General features: G+C 39.7%; 1 protein-coding gene across 2 annotated transcripts; it reads right to left on the bottom strand.

The window, feature by feature from the left end:
• Positions 1–42: 42 nt before the first annotated feature.
• LOC119744872 lies at positions 43–23997 on the bottom strand. 2 transcript variants are annotated; one of them, XM_038221057.1, is made up of 12 exons: positions 23476–23996; positions 15022–15169; positions 14734–14870; positions 14088–14223; positions 12919–13014; positions 12335–12468; positions 11034–11143; positions 9639–9792; positions 8862–8966; positions 7847–8005; positions 7467–7562; positions 43–3431 (listed from the first exon to the last, which is right to left on the bottom strand). In XM_038221057.1, exons 1-12 carry the CDS (start codon positions 23707–23709, stop codon positions 3360–3362), a joined length of 1581 nt encoding a protein of 526 aa, XP_038076985.1. In that variant the 5' UTR covers positions 23710–23996; the 3' UTR covers positions 43–3359. The 2 variants fall into 2 exon arrangements, with proteins under 2 accessions (XP_038076985.1, XP_038076986.1); XM_038221058.1 differs by lacking the exons at positions 12335–12468; positions 12919–13014; positions 14088–14223 and having other exon boundaries at positions 23476–23997.
• Between the last annotated feature and the right edge of the window lie 248 nt (positions 23998–24245).

The following is a 24245-nucleotide window of genomic DNA, read 5'->3' as shown; positions in this document are numbered from 1 at the left end:
CAAACTTAAGCAAAGAAAATACAAGTTGAAAAATCTTTGATGGAAGCTCCCTTTTTATTATTTTGTATTAATTAGTTTCTAAATACGCATTGGGTCACAAAAATAAATTCATTTCTTCAGTTTAGCAACTCGCTTTCATAATAAAAAAATAATGTGTTTCAATCAGTTAAATTATATGAGATCCCAAATTAAAAGAGTGAAACTCCTTGTTTCTTAATTTTTAGAGAAACTTACACACTTAATGAAGGTGTGCGACCACCCAGACCAGAAAATACTAGTTACAGAAACAAAATAATGCAACATTTGACTCGTCTACACATGTCAACACCCAGCTGCTGGCAAGAACCAATTAGAATGGGATTAATCCCCATTTAACAAAAGATCTGAGCGAAATTCCAAGCCACGCCCAAATTTGCATAAACCAAAAATGTTGGCTTATGCGGAATGCACAAACAAAATGACAAATTCCACAATAGCCAAAAAAGAAATATTTAGGAAAAACTCTTAAAATTAATAGCCAGGTAGGCTATGTTCATGTACCGTGATGTACATGCAATGACATGTACATGCACTCACAATATAATTGTCAAAAATTAACCGGACTAGTTCTCGCCAGCAAAACCTGTGAAAATATCAGCCATCCATTTTCAATCCCCCTAAATCCCATGTCAAGGAGTTGCAAAACATCCTTAAGCTACTTCAGAACTGCCTTTTGACCCAAACTTAGTCAAGATTCAAAAAAATAAGACTGGGCTAAAATGGCCACCATGTCACGCCGACACACCCAGGCCCTACCACACAGCCCAAAAGAATATCCGTCCAAAATACAACAAAATCTTCAAAAATATACCTCAAAACTGTCTACAAAATACACTATTGCAACTCCTTAGTTCATGGAAATAAAGAGGAAAATTTAAAGACGAGGCAACTCACCATAAACAAAAGCGAAATTTTAACCCAACAAAAAGTAGGGGGGGGGGCCTACAACATGCTTGACTCGAGGCAGGGCAGCAACTGCTGAATTCCAAACAACAATAGCTACATGTCAAAATACATAGCCAAGCGAGGGCAGCACCACATTGCTTACAAAGGCACATTACAAAGGCACAATCCCATCACCTATCTGCCGTACTATAACAATGTAATTCTTCCAGTTGGCCATGTGAAACTTAATTACCGCCAAAAAGCGTAAAACTTACAATCAACGGTTGACAGTTGACATTTTTGGGAGGTTTACCAGCTGCTGCATGCAATGGACTTAATGTTAGGTTGACATTAGTCTCCGAAGTTTACAAAAAATTCAGGCGCGGATCCAGGGGGGGGGGGGGTGTTTGGAGGTCAACCCCCCCAAGTTCTGTCAAAAAATTGTCCATAGAAGTTCTTAAAATTAATGCTACACCCCCTGCTCTGACACCCAAAAACAATTATACTGGCATATTAATATACCCCTGTGCCTTAATTACGAAAAAAACCTCAAAAATTCCTGGATCCGCCCCTGAAATGTCCAATGTAAACACAGCTTAAGCCAACGAAAAGTTAACACATTCTGTAGAAAAAAATATTGTCTTCTAGTTTCTAGTTGGTAAAATAACGTTTTGTGAAAAGCCACTCTATACAGATTACATAAAATGGTATTCCTGCCTCTTGGAATAGTTTTTATTCATACGTTTAAACAATATACTTCTAAAGTTGTTAAACTTCACTATTTTTAAAAGAAAAAGTGAAACGTTATGAAATGTTGGTATTAGAATAGTATCAAAACAGTACAGAAATGCTACCTGGCAGTACTACTTGAATACTTCATCAAAAATTCAATGGTATGATATTAAAAGCGGAGATTTCACAGGATTTAAAATGCTGTGCTTTTCATACACAGTATGTGTCGTGATTCTGTTGTTCGTTTGGGCTAAGATTGATTGTCAGGCATGATATAGGAAAAATCGTCCCGCTGACCAGCAAAAGTGTAAGGTCTACATAACAGAATGCTGAATGTTGACGAAATAATAGGAAATAAAAGGAGAACAAAAGCAACTCCTATTAAAATAAGAAAACCATCATGCCTGGTTTTTGAAACTACGACAAGAGAACTAGAAAATAAACCCATCAAGTAAAATGACATCTGTTACCATACAAGTAAATTTATACAAAACAACCAAAACGTAATTAGAAAATACTCCGCCCTTTATCCTGCCCAGTTTACGGACACAAATGGTTCGCTATAGGGATTTGGATGGTAAACATCTTCCTAAGTGATTGTAAAACAAAAATAACAACTTTAAGGTGTTAACATATAAAAGACGTCTGCAAAGAGGAAAACACCAAATTTGGTAATATTATTCGTGTAATTTAAAAGAAACCCTCAAAAGCATAATTATATTGATATAATTTTAATATGATTAATACCAGAAATCCAACTACCCGCCCCCGAATAAGCTCGGTACACAGTATTCAATTTAACTTTATATCTTACTGTGAATATTTCTTGTAAAACGTCTGTAAACGAGACAAGTTTCATCAGAGGTGAAAGTCCAATGTAAACACAGCTTAAGCCAACGAAAGACTTAACACATTCTGTAGAAAAAAATATTGTCATCTAGTTTCTAGTTGGTAAAATAACGTTTTGTTAAAAGCCACTGTATACAGATTACATAAAATGGTATTCCTGCCTCTTGGAATAGTTTTTATTCATACGTTTAAACAATATACTTCTAAAGTTGTTAAACTTCATTATTTTTAAAAGAAAAAGTGAAACGTTATGAAATGTTAATAGTATATCAAAACAGTACAGAAATGCTACCTGGCAGTACTACACGCCCCGAATAAGTCGATACACAGTATTCAATTTACCTTTATATCTTACTCTGAATATTTCTTGTAAAACGTCCGTAAACAAGACAAGTTTCATCAGAGGAGAAATTAATATTACATTTCAAGATGTATAAAAAATTATAAAGAAAGAAAAAAAATCCAAGAATCCCAACATTGTTGATCCCTAAGTGCTTTAGAAAACACATTTTACTGTCAATAAATCGTGACCGTAATACGAATTATTTTACTTGAACACTCTAGGGTTGAATTAAGGCAGAATATATAACTTTGAAAAGAATTACATGGTAAACTGTACCTGAATGTAAAAGAAATCACACTTTTGAGTCCTTAAAAACCAAGATATTTTCCGTAAAATTGAAGTTTTGATTGGGTCTTTATAAAGGAGCACCTGTACAAGATCAAATTCACCCGCGTTTCATAGACTCAATGATAAGTGTCATCGCCCTTGCTTCATAAGATAGCTCCCTAAAGTCAAACTTGTACTGTAATAATCTCTCATTCCAATTCACCATGGTTTTCTGCCGTGCTGTTCATGTCCTGCGCACCCACGTTGGCTTAGCAATGCGTCCACGGAGGAAAGCTATGCAGCCAAGCTTCCCTTGCTGAGAAGGGGAAAGATGGAACAAAACATTAAAATACTAGATGTCTGAGCCAATTTAAAAAAGAGGCATAACTTGGGTACTATACAACACAATATCGACGACCCAATCAACACTAAATATACCGACAGAAATGTTCTGTACAGGGTGAGTAAAAAAAACACGAAACCTAAATGTCGGGACCATTGGTTTAGTGAAGTTCTGCATATAGCACTTTAAAAATTTAGGATATGAAAGCCAAATTCATAAGCTTTTTTTTAGTACAAAAATCATTCAAATCACCTATGTACTTTTCAAGTTACGGAATTTTTAACACAACCACCATTTTAAAGTTTTGTCCACGGATAACAAGAAAGTAAGTGTTCTTTTAGAAAAACGAAAACAAATCACAGAGGGATATGTGTGAATTGTTCTTGTTTTGCTGAAAGAACGCACACCTTTTTCGTGATCCGTGGACAGAACTTTAAAACGGTGGCTGTGTTTAAAATTCCGTAACTTGAAAAGTACGTGAGTGATTTGAATTATTCTTGTACCAAAAGAAAGCTTATGAATTGGGCTTTCTTATCCTAGATTTTGACAGTGCTACATGTAGAACTTCACCAAAACCATAGTCCCGACATTTGGGTTTCGCTTTTTTTGACTCCGTGTATTGTACTAATATTAACCTGCTTCGAGTGGTATAGTAAACCTAGCCCGAGGTGATAAATGGAGTTATAAGGAGCATTCTTTTTTTCCTTGGCGAAGCCGAGGGAAAATGGAATGTTCCACGTATCAACCGGGGGGCCAAGTTCGGGCAAGGACCATTAGTCGACTAGTGGTTGATTTGTGACGCACCTTACGCCTGCGCACTGATAGCAACGTGCGAACGTCTCTAGTCAAACGCTGGTCAAAATGTCATCGCAAAACTTCTGGATCCTGGCTCTCTGCTAGCGTTATGAATGCGCGCGGCTGTTGGTTACTAGCGATGCAACCAACCCCAGTAGGCTGGTTCCAAATAGTCGACTAGCGTAGTCAACCACCGTCGACTAGACAGAGTTCGGGCAAGCGTTAGTTAACCATTGGTCAACTATAGTCCTTGCGCGAACTTGGCCCGAGGAGGCCAGTTTGACTACACCACTCGAAGCATTGTTCTCCAGCACGTGACCTAGCTCAACGCACGCGAAGCTATAAATGCGTATGGCAAGTATGTGCGCGCTGCGCACACATGTTGGTGTACCGCTTTCCGTTTCGGTTAATACAATCATTGTAGTCCTGCAAAATTATATACCTGTAAACCTTTACATTGTGCAGGCCAATGGAAGAGCATTTGGTTTTCAGTAAATGCGTTTGCTTATTTTTCAACAGATGCGAGTAAATGCTTTAAAATCTGGTAGTAACAGCAAAGGTCATTTTTTATTCATGTGAACTATGGTATTATACTTTATGAACTTAATATATTAGTTTTTCGCGATTAAAATTAGTAAAAACAATAATTTTTGCGCAGAATTATTCGCTTTTATATTTTCAAGGTAGCTCCAAAAAGCCTTGATATAATTATGACAGGTAAACTTTTTAAATCTGAAGCATTTTCTCCTTTTTATTCATATGAAACGAAGTAAACGCTTATAGTGTAAGCTAAGGTTTAGCAAGTGGTTTTCAGTAAAAGCGTTTGCTTAATTTTTATTAATACAGATGCGAGTAAATGCTTAAAAATTTGCAGTACAAGCAAATTCCATCTTTAATTCATACGAAGTATGGTATTATTTGTACTTTGATATTAATTTTTCGCGATTAACATTAATAAATGCAGTATTCTGTTGCACAGAATTAGGATTTGCTTCATAATTTCAAGGTTGGCCCAACCAGCCTCGAAAAATGACCAGTAAATATTTAAAATCTGAAGCATTTACTCCTTTTTATTTGTACGAAACGAAGAAAACGATTAATATATTTAAATTTATTTCTGGTAATGAAACCAAGGATTCAGGCACTGTAGCTCGCAAGCCTGGAGAAACCTGTAGAGAAAAGACGATGAGAAGAAATTACAGTTTTAGAGGCGGGAGGAAAACCCCAGAAGAATATTTTGGGGAAAACCCACGGAATCAGGTATAGGGACTGAAAACCCAATCCACATGTAGACCACAACCAGGGTACCGATGCACAGCGCATTTTGCGCGTAAACGGCATTGCGTTCGAAGTCCGAGGGAAATAGGATCCTCTTCTGGTCACTCACAGGCCTGAGGGGGCATAGACGTGCATTAGGGACCGAATTATGCCACTCCATATGTGTTTTAAAACTCACCTCTGTCCAAAATATAAAACAAGAAAAAAAAAACTTGGAGGATTTTATTATTGAACTGTTTTAATTCAACAATTAACTCATAAGCAATTCAACTGTAAGCAATTCAACAATTAATGGAACGCTTTAAGTTTCCCTAGATTAAATTTTTGAGTTTGAGTTTTGTCAGAGGGCGCTGTTACCAGTCACAAATTTTGAGTATAGTGCCGGATCAGGCACTATAATCTGGAAATTACGTGCGCGCGATGTCTCGACGCGCGTCTGTAGTTCACGCTGACGCAAGTTTCTACACTAGCCTATATTAGTGAATCACACGTGACCGCGTTTCAGCCAACCAGGATAAAGAACAAGCAAGAGGTGTGTTATAACTATGATTATAGCACCTCACCCACAGATTCTGTATCTTGATTGGCCGAGAGCAAGTCACAAGGCATTCGTTATTTTTGGCTATCTCGCTGTGCACGGCAAGAAATAGCAAGTAGGGCCTACATATATTATACCCGTGGCAACCAAAGCACTATGCGATGAGAACCGGTATTGTGTGCAAATGATAAATACGGGCGTGTGCGTTGCACGTATTGGTCCTAATATAAGCGCTATCTGGGTGCAAACATTTCGTGCACGGTTAGTTTGGAAAAGTGCAAGTAAACTTTCACCTATTTTCGTATTCAAATTGAAGTACATATTAATTATATTTAGATTAAATTGATCAGTTATCGCTTCAAATCAAGCAGAATCTTTGGGGGAGGTGCTATAAAACAAATATTGACTGCTTTATCTCGTGGTGTAGTAAAACTAGCCTCCCTCGGTGATCCATGGAGCATTATATTTTCCCTCTGCTTCGCCTCGGGAAAAATAGAATGCTTCATGTATCACCGAAGGAGGCTATAGTTTTACTATACCACGAGATAAAGCAGTCAATATTTGTGTACTAGTACGCATTGGCTAAACACGACACTGTACTACTCCCGGTTCCAACGGTTCCAATGCTACAGCCTCGAGTCCATGGGCGCGTGCGCATTCCTTCACTGACCCCTGGCCGTGAGGAATACATAAACGACGCTGACCGGTTATATTTAGCGCGTACTTAAACATTCTGTAATTAAACATTCCCTAATGTTTAAAGCCAGATTTAAAGAAAATGACAGTAAAATATGGCTGCATAAATAGACTGGCGCCATCCCATTCAACAGTTGATAATTTATGAAATACATCCAGGGAACTCGACAAAAATGGCCAACTCTTGCATAAGGCCCTAGTAACGAGAAGATGCTGCGTAGCTCTGGTTGGTCAGAAAATGTAAACTTTGGTTGCTTTGCGTATATATAGTTGCTAACAGAATCTGTGGGTGAGGGGGTTATACTTCAGTGCCATCCACACTTCTATTTTACATGTATTCGCCCTTAACAAGGCCTTAAAAGCCACTCAAGGGACAGGGCCACAAGAGAAATTAAAAAAAGAGTACTCGGGAAAACTGAAGGTAGGAATACACATTCCTCTTGAAACAGAGCGGATCAGATGGGTCAGCCTGCAGCACGTGGAAAAAAACTACTGGAACTTTCTTAAATGTAAATTTTGAAAGAAATTCAATAGGCCAAACGATTCAGCCTGACTCGTTCAGCCAGTTGATACCCAAAAGCAATGAAATATAAATGAAAATCATCACTTTATATTGTGATGCGTGAAGTTCCATGTACATAACACAAACAACATTTCTTTCCAAAGATTCAAAGAAATATTTAAATTAACAATAACATTACCTGAACCATGTAATTATGGTCCTTGCCCTCCATCTTGAAGTCCAGAGTATCCAGGTAACCGGTGTTAATGCCGATCGTACGATACACGTCAGAGCCCTGTACAGGCAACGAGATGGCTTTCGTTAACTAGCTTATCGTAGATCGCATTGAAAATGCAATGTTGCCCAAGAAGAAAAACACCACATGAAACCAAGTCACCAAAGTAGAGACCAGTGTTCGTACTAATTTCTGACGGTAGTGCTACATTTAAACCTAGCAAATATACCACTACACAAAAAACAGAGAATATGAACGCAGCGGAAAGACTTTAAAAAAAATAATCTTCTAGAATTTCATTTATTATAACTGTAGATCATGTTCCTTATGGAATCAAGGATTACCTGAACGAAGACTCTCTTCATATTAAGCAGCAAGCTGTCCAAAATGGTGCTGAAGTAGCTCGATAGACCGGTGATTTTCTGCCGGCTGAAACCCCGGAAAAGTTCCATAATCTCCAAGCCTTTACTTTCTCCGAACGCCATCAGCTCTCGTAAAGTTAACTTCGAAAGAAAACAAATTTGAAGCTAAATATAACTTTTACATTAAAGGCAAACAGGATCATTTGCTTTTCATGCATTTTGTTCATTTGCAATAAAAACACTACTCGAAATCCATAGACGAATTCTGAACCGAAGTTTTAGCTCAGTGGCTATGACACTTCTCGAGAAAACAGTGACAAAAAAACCCCCAAAACAAAACAAAAAAACATGCGCAGACTTTTGATCACGAAACACGATTTCGTTCATAGCACGCATTATTTCAAAAATTCAGCCAAGACGTGTCGTTCGAAATCACCTTCATTTCTCTTAAATGATAGCTAATATTTTCACGGGGTGTTTAGTGCATGCAGAACGATCTTTAGTCCGAGTCATGGGCGTCGCCAGGATTGTTTTCTAGAGTGGCAAAGCACATTCCCCCACAATTCATCATTTTTCGAGGGTGGGCAGTGATATTCCCCCACCCCATTAAATTAACAGAAATACAACTTCGCTCCTCTTTTCAATTTTCTTTCTTTTGTTTATTATTTTTTTCTCCCATTTTGGCCTTTGCTTTTCCGGGGGGGGGGGGGGGGCGGGGAGGGGGGCAAGCACCCCTTTGCTCCCCATCCCCTCGCGACGCCCATGGTTCGATTAAGCATTTTAAATAATAATTCGGCAGGTTACTTTTGGGATCAATAAAGATGATATATTTGTCTTCAATTAAGTAGACACTTTCACTTAAAATAATGTCCGTAAACCGGACCACGATCGGCCATCCAACCTATGTGGTTATCATCATTTGTGTATAGTTTCCGATAGAAAAAAATTACCTTTGCACGCGTAATAAGTGAACTTTGAAAAGGGGTCATATTCTTACTTCGCCATCTCCGTTGGTGTCCAGCTGTTTGAAAAATGCCTTGGCGTCACTGAAGTCATCTCCAAATAGCTGCTTCTTGTCTTCAGTTGTAAACTCCGAGTTTGGCTGTGAAGGAGAGCAGTGAACAATAATGTTCTCGTTAAAAAAAATAACATGCGTTTAGAAACTATTATATTGGACTGATCACCACATGACATCGATACGAACTCATTTTTTTATTCCGGAGAGGGCAAGAAGAAATCCTCCAAATATCTGCGGCCGAATTCCTTCATTACAATTTCATTTCCTTCCAACTGTTTGAAAATCACTTCCGAGTCCGCTTACCAGAACACCATTTTCCCCAAACTTGGACTCATTACACTTATTTGTACCCATTGGTGCAGCTCTATTTCCCGATAATAGTCGACAGCTGCGCAATAATAGTCCGAACATACTTCATTTTAAGTGTCGAAAACTTTCGACTTTTCTCTGAATTTAATTTTCTGGGGTACATTTTAACCTCTTGGTGAATGAAACTAAACAATGCCTTGGATAATAAAACTCTCAAATGTTTTGGGGCGAGTGCGAGATTTTTGGGGAATGAAAAATCAATCTAGATTAAAGATTCTTTCCCTGAATATGCAATCAAATATGCTATCAGAAGTTATGCATGCTATATTCCTATGCTATTTTTTATGCAGTATGTAGTGTTGATAAGGAGGGACAAACGGCTGACAATACCCACCCAAATCCCAAATAAATAAATAAATACATTCTCTTTCGTGTTGAATGCCATACCTTGTTTATGGCCATCTCGAATTCCTGCTGACTGATAGGCTTGCTGTGGTCGATATCACTCTCATTAAGCACCTTGAGAAACTTGGAAAACGATGTCAAAAGCGCTGTATGCTTTTCCTCTGTTTTCTGCGCCAACTCTCTAGCTCTCCGCTTTCTGTATACCGTACGATAATAAGTGTTATACTTTTATTTGTCCATTTGAAAAATGATTATCTGTTTATCTTGGAATGAGAAAATTTGAAAACACAAAGCACTAACTTCTTTTGGTGAAGTTTGTTTATGAGACTACGTATACGGTTTCTCAAGAATTGTGTTTAATTCAACAGATTAATTCGAGTTTAAAGATTTTATATTTAAATATCTACGCTGTCTGTCCGACTGATGTCTATCTGTTTGATGTCTGTCCGTCCGTCTTAAAGCGTGTAAGCAAGCACAAAATGTGATGTTTTAGTTATTACAGGTCTTTAAATGATATAGAATATGCTCCGATGTCATTGTGCTCTGAAGTCACGGTTGGCACGTGAAAAAAGATTTATTTTTTGTTTTGCTTTTTTGCACATTTGCTTCTTTCAGACTTTCAGAATAGTTGAAAATTACGTTATCTGTATGAAAACACTCCAAGAGGTATCTCTATCACGCAAAACATAACGTTGATTATGAAAATTATGGCAAAATTGCTTCACCAACGCTAATTACTACTCCCATTTAGGGTCAACATGCAAATTGAGGTCAAAGTAAACATTTAGCATATGGGTCCACCAAACTAGCAGGTGCCGCGCAAAGCGCGGCATCCCGCCAGTAATAATACTATTGTGTAATTGGCCACAAAACACACGTTACAGCGAAAGTATGCCTTCATGACGCAGGAATTGGGTGAAAAAAATTGAATCAGAAATCAAATTATATCCGAATTCCAAGGAATAGTATGATTGATGCCAGGGAAATGTTTGGTTTAGGCTATTGGGCTTTTTGAAACCTCGGATTTTTGGTATAATGGTGTTGATTCATAAGAAAGCTGCGGGAACTATGAACTATGAATTCATACATTCAAATGAAAGACTCTAAAAACTCAACCACCTTGAGACCGTGATCTGATGGGAAACCAAACATTGATCCCAGATGAAGGTAGATTTTCGCCACACCGATTCTAAGTCACGACAATTTGAGGTACACGAAGTAAACCTGAAGTTAGAATAACACTTTGGAAACTAGGCATTCTACAAAGATCAACTACAATTGCTCATATTTTATGTGCATTTCTTTTTCCATCGCGTAAGGGCAATTACAGAAGCTATTTTAGAATATGTATTTATGTTTCTTCTACGACGAGACAGAGTTTAGTTATGATGCTATGATATCGTTACTTTACAAAACTGAAACGGGACTTTATTATACTTGGCCAGTTTGGTGTTTGAAGGGACGTCCAGCTTTTCAGTCGATTTGATATGCTCCTCAAAACGGTGCTCCAGTTCGTCTTTCATAATCTCCCTCGCATCACCGCCATACTAGAGATCAAACAAACATGGAAGTAAATCGAGTAATAATAGTCAAGGTGGCCATAAAAATATATTGTGACTTGATACCGTTAGTTAACTTCTACATTGCTACTTCATTAACAATGAAATGGCATGATTCCGAAACCCGCTGCTATATCAGATTCGAACCAGCGTGTCAACCCCGACAAGATCGGTAGTTGAGTGGTACGACGTCGGCACCAGTAAGCAAGAGATCGTGGGTTCGAGCCCCACCCGAGTTGTTTTTAATTTTTTTTCTCACCATCACTCGGGAAAACACTGAGTAGGCCTATACATTATTAAGCAAAAAGGTCAGTGAGCGATCGTGGACCCAAATGCACCGAAGGGACTTAAGCCCCTGTCATACATCCAAGACCAAAGACCAAGACCCCGCCAAGACCATGAGATTTAAAAATCGTACCATAAACGTAGGAAATGTGGCGACAAATTCAAATTTCGTCTTCTGAGCTCTAGTCTGCAGACCATGATCAGAATGTGCTGCGATGTCATCCCGAATACTTCGACTCCGAAACGACCTCAAACCGAATATTACGACTTCGCTACGAATTGGATCCCTTCAATTGATTTTTTTTTCACGATTGAGTATCGATCTCGTTATGATATAACCGACGAAGTACCGACAGAGTACCGACAAAACCGATTGAATACCGACACACAGACCGAGAACCGATGCTGAAACGACGGAGTGACGTCATCTTCGAAATTTCACGTCGAACTGGTCGCTACAAAGCCGGCTAAAAAATGTGGCCGACCATGTACGACCACAGCCGATCTCGCAAATACTATTGCGAAGTCGTTACGGCTTCGTTACGACTTCGTTGCGACACAACCGTTTGAGTACAGACAGAGAACAGACTCTGATCCTTTTTGGATATTTTTGCCGAAAATCACGATATGTTTCAACTGTTGAAACTAATCGTTGCTCCACTGCCGACCACACACGACCTGTATGTAGGATGCCGAAACGGCGCTCAAGAAGACGCTTCGATAAAGTTCAGATGTCGTTCCGAGTTTCACGATGTTGTCGAGTCTTGCGTCTCAGCACTGTCTTATCGTGATCGGGAGGCTACATCGTGACAGTGTGACAGGGGCTTAAAGTAACATGCAATGAATAAATGGCGATTATGTTTTTTATTTTTTTAATGGCGAAAATTTGCTTACAAGTAGGACCCCCAATGTTTTCTCGTTCTTTGGATAGAAGCGTTTGTTGGGATCCCACAGTTTTGAAAGCTCATCCACGTGTAGGCCAAGACGTTGAATAAAGGAATCTTCATTTTTCATGGACAAAAACCAGCCTGAAACAGAACAATGAAACACGTGAAAATGCAACAGTATATGTTTCTATGATTATGAATAGGTGTTATGCCCTAAATTGATAATGCAAGTCCTAGTGGCACATTTCCTCGCCACACAATTAATGATGATTAACCACGCCATTTTCCAACTACTGAAAATGTAACAGTAAGGCTTTCCGACAACCATACCGAAGTCCTGTTAACGTTCCTTGGGTCAAAATTCAGGCTACAATTCCTTTAAAATAGACCTTCGTTGCATTTCACTACTTGCAATGTTTTAGTCAGTTACGAAATGTCTAGACCATTTTAATGACTTTAGTGAATGAAATAATGAGTACACAATGTAATATTTATAAGTTTTAGGCGAGAATAGCACATGGGGTTTGAGGTTTCGTGAATTTTTGGATGCGGACGCCTCGTGTATTAAACGAGTAAAGAAGTGAGCATTACCGTCATAGCAATGTATTGGATAGTTGCAGAGGACTCCTCCATCTACGTAGTAGTCGTGTTTATCACCGTTTACCACTTTCACGGGACAAAATACACCTGTTGAGAAAGACAAGCATATATTAAACTGTTTGCTCCACGCCCAAAGCGCACATCTTGAAGGTATGGTTTGAACGCAAATGAAGTGGTGTTTTAGAATTCCTTGCGGGGTAACATTAACTCTCGTCAAATGAAAAATGCGACCTTAGATGTTTCTCCAGTTACAAAAACCATTAAATGGAAAATGAAAGTCAAAGAAAATTGACGAAGTCTTCCAGGGGCAATCTCGATCATGATCCGGATATAGGCCTATGCCACTGAGGTAATGCCTCATTAATGATAAAAATAATTATGCATACCCTTTGATGAAGATAAGAACAAAGATAAGAACAAAGATGACAGTCGCGGTGATTTGTATATCCTTTTGTTTTAATATCAAATTTTGTGTATTTATTGTAAATGTGTGTATATAGGCCTATGTCAATTTGCCGAATAAAATATTGTTATTTTTATTATTATTAAAAGGGAAGGCTAGACGTATATAAGGACAGGTCATATTCCATTTATCGATATCGAAATGTTTCGCAATTCCGTTTTTGTTTATTGCCGAACTTATGTAATGAAAAATGGACCTGCAGGAATTCTACAGAAATATCAAAGTTTTGAAAAAAAACTTTGTCAATTCTAAGGATGGGACTTTACGATTAATTGTGTAAACGTTTAACAAATCTATATCGAGCACCGTTTAAACGCTTAAACGTTTAGCCACTTCACAAAGGCTGCTGCCTGCCCCAGTGGTGAACGGGTTTAGTATATTTATCGTTTAAACGTTTAAACGTGTAAACGCTACATCCTTCATTTGAACACGAGAAGTCGAAAAGAATATATATTGTTTTATCACTGACCGTAAACATTGACAATGCTCATGCACGAACCTTTGCGTAAATATACTTTGACATACTTTATTTCAAAGACTGAACCACACTGTTATAGTGTTCTTTATTGCATGCAGGCATCGTGTAGGCCTACAAAACAACACTATTTTAACTTGATATTAAAGAATTACAATGTACATGTATAGTTGGACTATACTTAAGCCAAGACAACTGAGTACAGGCCTGCCTTCTCTATACCTGGAATACAGCCGGACATCCGAACTGCTTGTCTGATAGGCATATCGGGAGTGGTTTTGACATGGCAATACGTGCTGTCCATATTGTTTAGGTTGGTCACGGTAATACAAAGCTCCCTCTTCGTTTGCTGGTACAACTGGTTGGGTGACAAAAAAAGATCTGTTACCTCGAGATCTGTTCAGAATTCATTGAGGTACATTTGATATACAGTATACTCCCAGGGTATTATTCACATTAAAGTTGTTCAAGTTCCTCCTCAAATTTCCTGCTCCATACTTTGAGATGGCTTTTCTTATTGTCATCATATAGCCTAAATGCAATTCTAAAGCAATAATAGTGTTTTCCGTTTTAAAAACGCAATTGCAGGATTTTTTTGGAAACTTCGGGGGAAACGATTTCGCCAAATTGTGGGAAATAACAAGACAAATATAGGGATAATCTCCATCCATTGAATTCTACTTACTCCCCAATTAACATACCCTAATAGCCCACTGCATTGTTTATCTCAAACACCTGTCAACCAGTGGTGTAACTTATCTAAGGGCGTCCAATTATGGCCCTTTGCTGCTTAACAGTGAAGACGTCTGGTTACTCAGCCAACGAGTTTGACAGGGTCTCCCCTTTCTCATTACTGTGTTGCACTCACCTGCTTAAAAGTGAGGTCTGGATTGCCCATCTTCTCTTTGACTCGCTCACCGAACCAATCAGCGATCTTCTCGCCCGGATACATGCCGTATTTCGTCAGCATGTTAGGAAGAAGGCTGAGTTTGCCAAATCTGGCATCTGGAATCAAAACACAGACTACCATTCTTTAGCCCACATTTGCACGTATCCACTGCCCTCTCAAAGATGACCACAAATATCCCCCCCCCCTTCTACTCCAATTCCATCTCCTCGCCCCCCCCCCCCCGCCCAATACGTTCCGCCTACTCACCGAGGAAGACTTTCTGAATATCTCCTCTCAGGAATGTCTCGATATCATGCGAGTTATATCCCACAGACGCCAGTGAAGCAATCATTGAGCCGGCACTAGCCCCAGCAAAACGTTTGATGTTTCCCCATATGCCAAGCTCCTCAAGGACCTGTGATTTAAGAAGAAAATTTATTTTTTGAACAACTGTATTATATCCGTATGCTATAAAAATCCCAGAATCTATAACTTTTCCATTGAACACTGGGGACACATTTTCAACTAAAATCTGTCAGAGGATTATTATTTGCATAATATGCTACACATAACCGAGTACAAACTTTTACTTCAGCAGGCCTTGCAGAGACTGGAGTGCCCTCAATGCGGACTGCAGGTTTTTGTTATTTAAATACTAGTGTTCAAAATATTCAGGCAAACTAAATAGAATTTCGGAAAATTTATGACTTCAATCACAGGTTCGCATTTCGAACATGTAACGGAGTCCAAATCGTCAAGGTATTTAAGTTGATCCTTAAATCTAGCTGAAATAATGAAGACAATTGTCACCAGTTTCAGAATGAGTAAGTACTTTCATAAAACTTGAAAGGGCCACAGTGTCCTGCAGACAAAGTCACAGTTGCCTCAAAATACTTTTTCATCCAGCAACATATTTCAGCCGGTAAGATCATACCAAAAGTTAGCATACAAGGTTTTTGGTTTCAAAAATATCTTCAATATTGAGATTAAAAATCACCGGCTGAAAAGCTTTATTGCCAAATAAACCGGAAGATTATTTCATTTCGTTCAGTTCCCGGATAGTTGGATGTAAATTCCTCCTTAATCCTGTGCTGCATTGAAATTACACAGTAACACTTCCCAGATCTCTATAACACCAAATTATCGTTTCTTCTTGAAATGAATGCGATTGAAAATGAAGTGCATGGTCTCAATTGTACTTTACGAACACATTATCTATTTAACGCTAACATTTAACAACATTTCATAACAACAGCATGCAATGTTTGCGCAGATGGAGAAAGGTCAGACTGCGACTGAATGAAGTGACATACATGGGCCAAGTCTTGACTGCCAATGACATTCGTCCAGATCCACGAAAGGTAGAAGCAATACAAAACCTGAAGCGGCCAGACACGAAGAAGACAGTCCAGCGTCTGCTACGATGTGGCAACTACCTATCGACATACTTACCAAGACTTGCAGATGTGAGTGAGGCATTCCGAAAGCTGACTGAGCAAACTGCAGTCTTCACATAGTGGCCACAACAAGAAGAGTCGTTTCTGAACTCTCGTTCAGAATGGGCAACCAGTCGTATATTTGCATCCCGGTCCCTCACTTATGCAGAGAACTATGCATATAGAAAGAGTGCCGAGCCAAAGTATTCTTGTGCGAAATATTTGATCGGTATCTACATGGAACAGAGCTGATCACCGTGAACACCAACCAGTGACCACAAGCCATAGGTGCCGATATTCAGCACCTCAAAGGCTACAACGCAAGCTTCTTAGGATACAGAAATACAATTTGCATGTACAATACATGTCAGGAAGCAAGCAAGACATGCTGACAGAGCATCCCTGGAGGGCACCGACAAAAGTCAAGATGCTCAAGATGTTCAAGCTGAGGCAAGAAGAACGACTCTTTAATTTAAATGAGACTGAAGACATCAATCAGCCCAGATACATTTACATTAAGGATAGCACGCAGTTGCAGATCACGAAGGTCACACAAGCTTATCCAAAAGTGCTGTAGAATTTAGTGCTTAGCGGATGGCACCGATTCGAAACGCCAATTCGCATCCATGAATAGTTCGATTTCAGAGATGAAATCACTGTTCAAGATGGCACTGTCTACAAAGTCATGAAGGTCATCGTACCCAAATCGATGCACAACATAATGCTTGCCAGAATCCAGCCATGTTGGAGCAGAGGCTTGCCTACGAAGAGCCAGAGAAGTACTGCACTGGCCAGGGAAGCCAAATCAAGGACAGAGTTAGCCAGGGCCACGCCTGCAAAGAGTTCCTGAACAAACAACAAAAAGAGTCGATGATGTATTATGAAATACCCAGCCAGGCAAGCAGCATTGTCAGTCAAGATTTCTTTCACTACAGACGTATCAGAGAACGAAACAGAGAACCACTTAAGTGACAAGAACATTGAAATTGGAACCCCACTCGTCAAAAGTTGGCTGGACTTGGTTCCGGCAAAAAGTAGCAGTGCCTTCTGGGAGTTAAGGTATTATATGTTGCTGCCTCTATATCTCTCTTCCAAACTACTACTAAGAACCCTTCCTTGGACCCTGTCGTGTTTCTCCCAGAGGTAAGAGCAGTAGCACAGGCCCAAGGTACATCAAGTACGAGGCAGAGGAGATATTATGTATTGAGGCCAGTGACATACAAAGAGGAGAGGATTCTTTATGCTTGGTCGGGTGCACACCTATGTTCCTCAATACCTATGTGTCCTAACCCTAACCATCTAATCCTAACCCACCCTAACCCTAAGGATTTTGGGGAACATAGGTATTGGGAACATCGGGTAGATCTCCTCTTGGTCAAAGGATCATGATGTGATAGGAGACCAAGGTGAAGAGTTCTAAAATAATGTGGACCTTTTTTGGTCACAGGTGGCAACGATCACATCCACATCAAGAGAGAAGTACCCACATCTGTCAAAGGTAGCACGATGTACTTTTATATCGGCAACTCAGACTCCAAAAACAGTATCTTACCTTGCAATAACAAATGTTGACAAAGGAAGGAACATGTCTCTCTGATGAGCTGAGTCAACATGATTGTGAACGATTGCAAATAAAGCACTCTTATGGGTGAGAAGTGCACAAGATTCCATTGGATCGAGAAAAGGTTCGACTAGACACCTTGGAACTGACGAGTACTGATTTGCTCCGGAGCTTACCATGATTGTGTAGTTTGTATGGTGCACCATTCAGGCCACTAATTATCCTTAATTGGAGCGGTGTGTGTGTGTGTCTGGCGGCGTGATGTCCATCCTTAACCGGCGCGGTGTGTGTGTATCGCGGCGCGATGTCTGTCCATGACAAGCGCCATGTGTGTATCGCGGCGCGATGTCCGTCCATAACCGGTGCGATGTGTGTGTATCGCGGCGCGATGTCTGTCCATGACAAGCGCCATGTGTGTATCGCGGCGCGATGTCCGTCCATAACCGGTGCGATGTGTGTGTATCGCGGCGCGATGTCTGTCCATGACAAGCGCCATGTGTGTATCGCGGCGCGATGTCCGTCCATAACCGGTGCGATGTGTGTGTATCGCGGCGCGATGTCTGTCCATGACAAGCGCCATGTGTGTATCGCGGCGCGATGTCCGTCCATAACCGGTGCGATGTGTGTGTATCGCGGCGCGATGTCTGTCCATGACAAGCGCCATGTGTGTATCGCGGCGCGATGTCCGTCCATAACCGGTGCGATGTGTGTGTATCGCGGCGCGATGTCTGTCCATGACAAGCGCCATGTGTGTATCGCGGCGCGATGTCCGTCCATAACCGGCGCGGTGTGTGTGTATCGCGGTGCTGGAATTTACTACCTTACGGAGACATGAACACAATAGGGAACAAAAGATTGTATACGTCTCCAGAAGAACATTTCTAAAGATGAATACGTCTCCACAAGAATTTCACGAAATAGATATATGGATTTTACTCAAAAACTAGGAATTTCCAAGGTGGGTTGATGTGTCGCAAATGGAAGAGTTTTAGAAAAGGGATATTTAGTCCAAATTTCAGCCCAGGAAATTAATTCTGGTTAAAATAAGAGCATTTTGAAACTCCAATTTCACACTCGAAAACTTTACTACACGAGAACAAAGAAATGTCTCCACAAGGATACAAATTCCAGAATGCGTGTTCTGACCAGACCACCCTTGTGGGGTGATGTTCCTTTCAGGGCACATCACCCCACTTTTTTCACAATAGAAAAACATCACCCCAGAAGGGAATCCTTAGAAAAAGGGATAATGGGAACACAATGCTATCACTCCACAATTCCGTCTGGCTGGAACGGCCGCGCGATGTCCGTCCATGACCAGCGCGATGTGAGTGTATCGCGGTGTGATGTCCGTCTTAAGTAATGAGGCGCCATGCGAAGATAAATTATTAAGCAGAATTGTTTATATTCATTATATTTTCATTTTTTTGCTTATTTATTTACATATAACATAATTTGCATTTCTTTTCGGACAATTATATATAATTCATAAATACCTAAGACAGTTTACGCATTCCTATTGGTCGAGAGCCCGTCACGTGGCTGCTCTTAAACGGATGATAAAGACACAACCTCGTCCCCAGGGTGTCGAGCAGTACGCGCCCATCACTACCTGCTCTCTCACCCTGGTATTGGATCGTTTGCATGTGCAAGATTTTTGAATACGTATGCAAATGAGGAACAGTCTGGTGCCTGGATATGCGTTTTGTCAGCGTTTGTTTTTGTGTGCGGTGTCTGGGGTAAAAACAGAGTCAATTCGTCGCAGCTAGCGCGAGCACGGCGTGAGTTACGAAAACACGATTTTTTTAAAATTAAAATGTTACGATCTTCAATCGAGACAACATGCAATATCATATTTCATAATAATATGAACAAATTGGAAAGAAAATTAGTATTTTCGAGAAGGCGTGGAAGAATGATCGCGAAAACACGTACTACACATTGTGAATAATAACACCAAGTACACGATAAAAATTCATTAGTCAATTGCGGTATGGAATCAGGATACAGGAAGAAAGTTTCCTATCCAGGGCTTACTATTGGAAACGAGGTTGGAAATAAAGTAAGCACTGGGGACGAGGTTGATAAAGACATGGCTAGCTGGTCTTAAACACTTTTCCAGTGTCACATGAAATTTGGACTCCTATCCTAAAAATCCAGTGCCTCTTACCGTTTGATTGGTTGAACGTTCATAATACTCACATAGACATGCGCAATGCAACCAGTCAGTCAGTATTTTATAGTCCTAAATTCACAACGCAACGCCCAGGTGCATTCTGCGCGACGTCGGGCAGTACGCGCGACGCGCGCGTCAATCTCCTTAAAGGTAAGGAATTGTAGAGGGACATGCCATATTATAGTCAAAGGGGTGTTTGATACAACATGAAGTAAAATTGTTGAGCAAAATAGTTAGCAATGTCAAGTTTTTGACTTGTTTTGATTTTTTGACCGAAAAGGTGTTTATGCCGGAATGGTAATAAATGCGTGTTCGGTCGGTATTTCACATTCTCTTTAAGACCGGTTTGAGTCTGGATGGGCGATAATTACCCTCGGCTTCGTCTCGGGTAATTATGGCCCATCCAGACTCCCACCGGTCTTAAACAGAGTGTTATAATACCTCCCGAACACACAATTATTCCCTTAATAATTCGTCGCAGAGCTGACATACCGGCGAATCGACCATTTTGGCGATTTCGAGATTTTGTTATTTTTAGGGTTTATGAAGGTTGCTCTTTCAAGTATTTATGCCGAAATTCTGAATTTTTGTCTGGATTTTGAGATTCAGAGCCCCCCTTGTGGCGAATCACTCACAAAAACAAATCCATAATTTGACATAGTGACGAAAACGGAATTTCGCTGGTAACCAGCTTATGTAAGGTGTGCGCTCAAAGTACCATCGAATGTTATTCGCCAGTTTGTCGGATTGGCGCGCGCGTGCGCGCGCGATCCGACAAACTGACGAATAGCTACAAGCAATTCGCTGGTAACCAGCTAATGTAAGGTGTGCGTTCAAAGTACCAACAAAGGTTATTCGTCAGTTTGTTGGATTGCGCGCGCGTGCACGCGCGATCCGAGAAACCGACGAATAGCATACAAACAGTGTGAAGAACAACCGGCTATTGGAGATTAATGTAATTTGACAAACTGACGAATACGTTTACGATCAAATAAAATCATATCGTACAACTTCTCTGATTAAATAAGTGACCTGATAGATACTTAGTTTCCTATTTTATTCAGAATACACACTAAAAGGCTTTTTATCAAAACATTAAGGGTAAAATACGGCGCCCAGAAAAACGTCCAACTTCAAACGCGAATTACTCGAAACAAGGTTTTCGCTTATTCGTCGGTTTGTCAGCTCTGCGACGAATTGTTTGGCAGTTGGCGTTATACATAAATATATTTATTTCCCTGCATTATTTACAAATACGTTAATCGAATAATCTCATTATTTTCAAATATGTTTTTGCAACATAATTATTTATAAATAATTTGTTAACGTAATGTCATTATTTACAAACGTTTTATTTACAAATACAATTCTAACGTTATCTCATTATTTTCAAATATTTTTTTGCGGCATAATTACTTAGAAATAATTTGTCGACACTATGTCATTATTTACAAATAACTGTTTTTGCAACATAAATATTTATAAATTGTTTTGGCAAACTATAATTATTTAAATAGAATGAACATGCACTGTTTTTGTTAGCAAATATAGTAAATAAAGTCAGTAAATAAATGCTAGCAAACACGTTTTCATTTATAAATAGTCCAAGAACACGAGCAACGCATAGTGTGTAGCATGTACGTCCCGTTCGCAGCCGTCAGCCAATGGAACTTGTGATATGAATATTTAAAATACAGGCGTGTCCTATAGTGTGGGTAATTGCATACCAGTTTATCACTTCTTTCAGACAAAACATTATAATTATACATGTATAAGTCATAGCCTTCCTCGCTTCGCACCAAACTATTATTAGAAGTAACGCGTTAGGCGAAAGATTACTCAATAAATAATGAATTAATCGTTATCAAATATATAAATGATACTGTATTAGTATTTCAGTTTTGGCAGCACGCACACGAAAGGGCACTGAACAACTACTGACACGCGAAAACGACGAGTTATCTCAAATGAAGTCGAGAAATCCGGGTTGAACACATTGTAAACACAATAAATATCCTGGTTGATGGGCACAATATATACTGTGTTATATCATGGAGATATTCATGGTTATATGAAATTCTGCACTTTTTGGCAGAAATTCCAGAAACTGAAAGGGCACCAACGGACCAGAAAAGGTCGCAAAATCCGGGTTGAACAAAAACCAACGTAAATGAATATCCGGGTTGCTGGCCGTGATACTTTTATATGAAATCCCGCACCATTCAGCAGAAATTCCAGAAACTGAAAGAGCGCCAATGGACCAGAACTTCTTCGCACTGTGGTATTGAGTCCGATTGATTCGTCCGGGTTTTACAAAAAGAGGGAGGAACACAATGTACCTATTCACTGTATATTGTCCTGGGGGGGAAATGGGGGGGGGGGGGGGAAATGGGGGAACAAAATGCCGCTGGGAATTTTCCCCCTTAATTGCGTGAAAGACCACCAAGGGCACGTCAAGTAAACACAAATGAACGTACGGAAAGCGTGTTTACTATTTTATGTCATGGTGGTGGCGCAGAGAGTATACTAACCTGAAAATCCATCTTTTACTTTCACCACCATAACTGAGAGCATTGAACTTCAGTTTAAAGACGAACCCCAGCGAAAGAAGTTTGTCCATGCAACAGTTGATGCTTACTATTGTGTATTCATGTCACAAATGTTATTAAAAGTATGTTTCTAAGTTAAATATTGACAATTTTGTCATATATAATTTCCGGCTGGATGATCATTTCCATTTAGCAATAAAATAAATGGGTATACAGAGGACGAATAAGCTATTTGTTTTGTGGACGTATATATGTTTAGAAAATAGCATGTGAAATGGGCTGACTGGAATAATAATAATAATATATAATTCTAAATGAGTGATTGTAAACAACTGGTTAGAAACAAGGCAATTAGAAATGCCTAAAATAAGGCTACAGGGCTAAAATATGGACACTGCGTAAACCTGCTTTCGCTACTTGAGTCAATCTGTGTATACAATACAGGAAACAGCCGTCGAGTAAGTAATGAAATAGTCATGAAATAGTCGTATAACTCACGAAAGCCCGAGTGATAAAACACGAACTTTTCTCGTCCGCACGCCTATATACATCGTACGTATACGGGTTGTAATTTGCAAGGCGTACGTACGGGTCACAAGTCGTACGTACAAGTTATAAGTCTTACGTACGGTAAAAAAATAACCCAGTGAATTTACAAACATTCAGTTCAATTGAAATCGAAAGAGCACAACATTAAAAGAGCACGAAAAAAAAAGCCTATTATAATGTTTGATGATATAACAAGCCACGAGGTTTTGAGTGATAAGGTTATCACTGTTCACAATTTTCATTACAGAAATTTTAAGAATGTTATAGTTTCACCATGATTGTTGACGAGCTCAGGAGTTGTGCACAACACAGGTATTTGCAAAAACAAGCCATGAACGAGTTAAAATATGGTGAAAAATAATGGTGTGAGGATACTGAATTTTACTCGTTTTTTATGTATTTTTTAAAAACTATTTTGCATTTATAACACTAAAACTATACTGTACTGACCCGAATGGCCCCGATTGCCGCCAATCCCTTGTTGCCTCCGCCCTCGAACACGATGTTATCGAAGCAGAAGTCATGCCCGGCAAATTCCTCTTTCTGTTCCGCCGTGAGAATCTCCGATGGCGCGACATCGGAAGATGCCCCGGGAGACTGCAGCTGGCTCGTTGGCTTGCCGCTAAGGGTCGACTCGACACCAAGGCCCCCGTCGTCTCCTTGTTTTGCTTCGGACCTTATCATGATGGTGTAGTTTGTGCGTAAGAAAGGTGATCTCCGATTGTACTTAAGTGTTGGCAGCGCACGAAATAGTATCGAAAACACTGACAAACACTGACAAAATGACTATTTGTCTAAATTGAAGTCGCAAAATCCGGGTTGAACAAAAACCAACCTAAATGAATATCCGGGTTGCTGGCCGTGATACTTTTATATGAAATCCCGCACCATTCAGCAGAAATTCCAGAAACTGAAAGAGCGCCAATGGACCAGAACTTCTTCGCACTGTGGTATTGAGTCCGATTGATTCCGGCATCCGGGTTTTACAAAAAGAGGGAGGAACACAATGTACCGTTCACTGTACATTGTCCTGGGGGAAAAATAGGGGGGGGGGATACCTGGGAATTCTATTACATAAGAATCTATAGTAATTCAAATGAGGTAGTGTAGCATGGGTAAATAAACCCCGGCTGAAAGGAGCCAGCATATTTTCTTCGTATAGCGGACAGAGCTGAACTGTTCAGCCCTTTGTGCATTGCAATAATGAATACTGACTCGTC

This window comes from Patiria miniata, unplaced genomic scaffold (genome assembly GCF_015706575.1).
Source record: "Patiria miniata isolate m_02_andy unplaced genomic scaffold, ASM1570657v1 HiC_scaffold_7, whole genome shotgun sequence".
Taxonomy (NCBI): domain Eukaryota; kingdom Metazoa; phylum Echinodermata; class Asteroidea; order Valvatida; family Asterinidae; genus Patiria; species Patiria miniata.
This window is presented reverse-complemented; position numbering and strand designations above follow the sequence as displayed.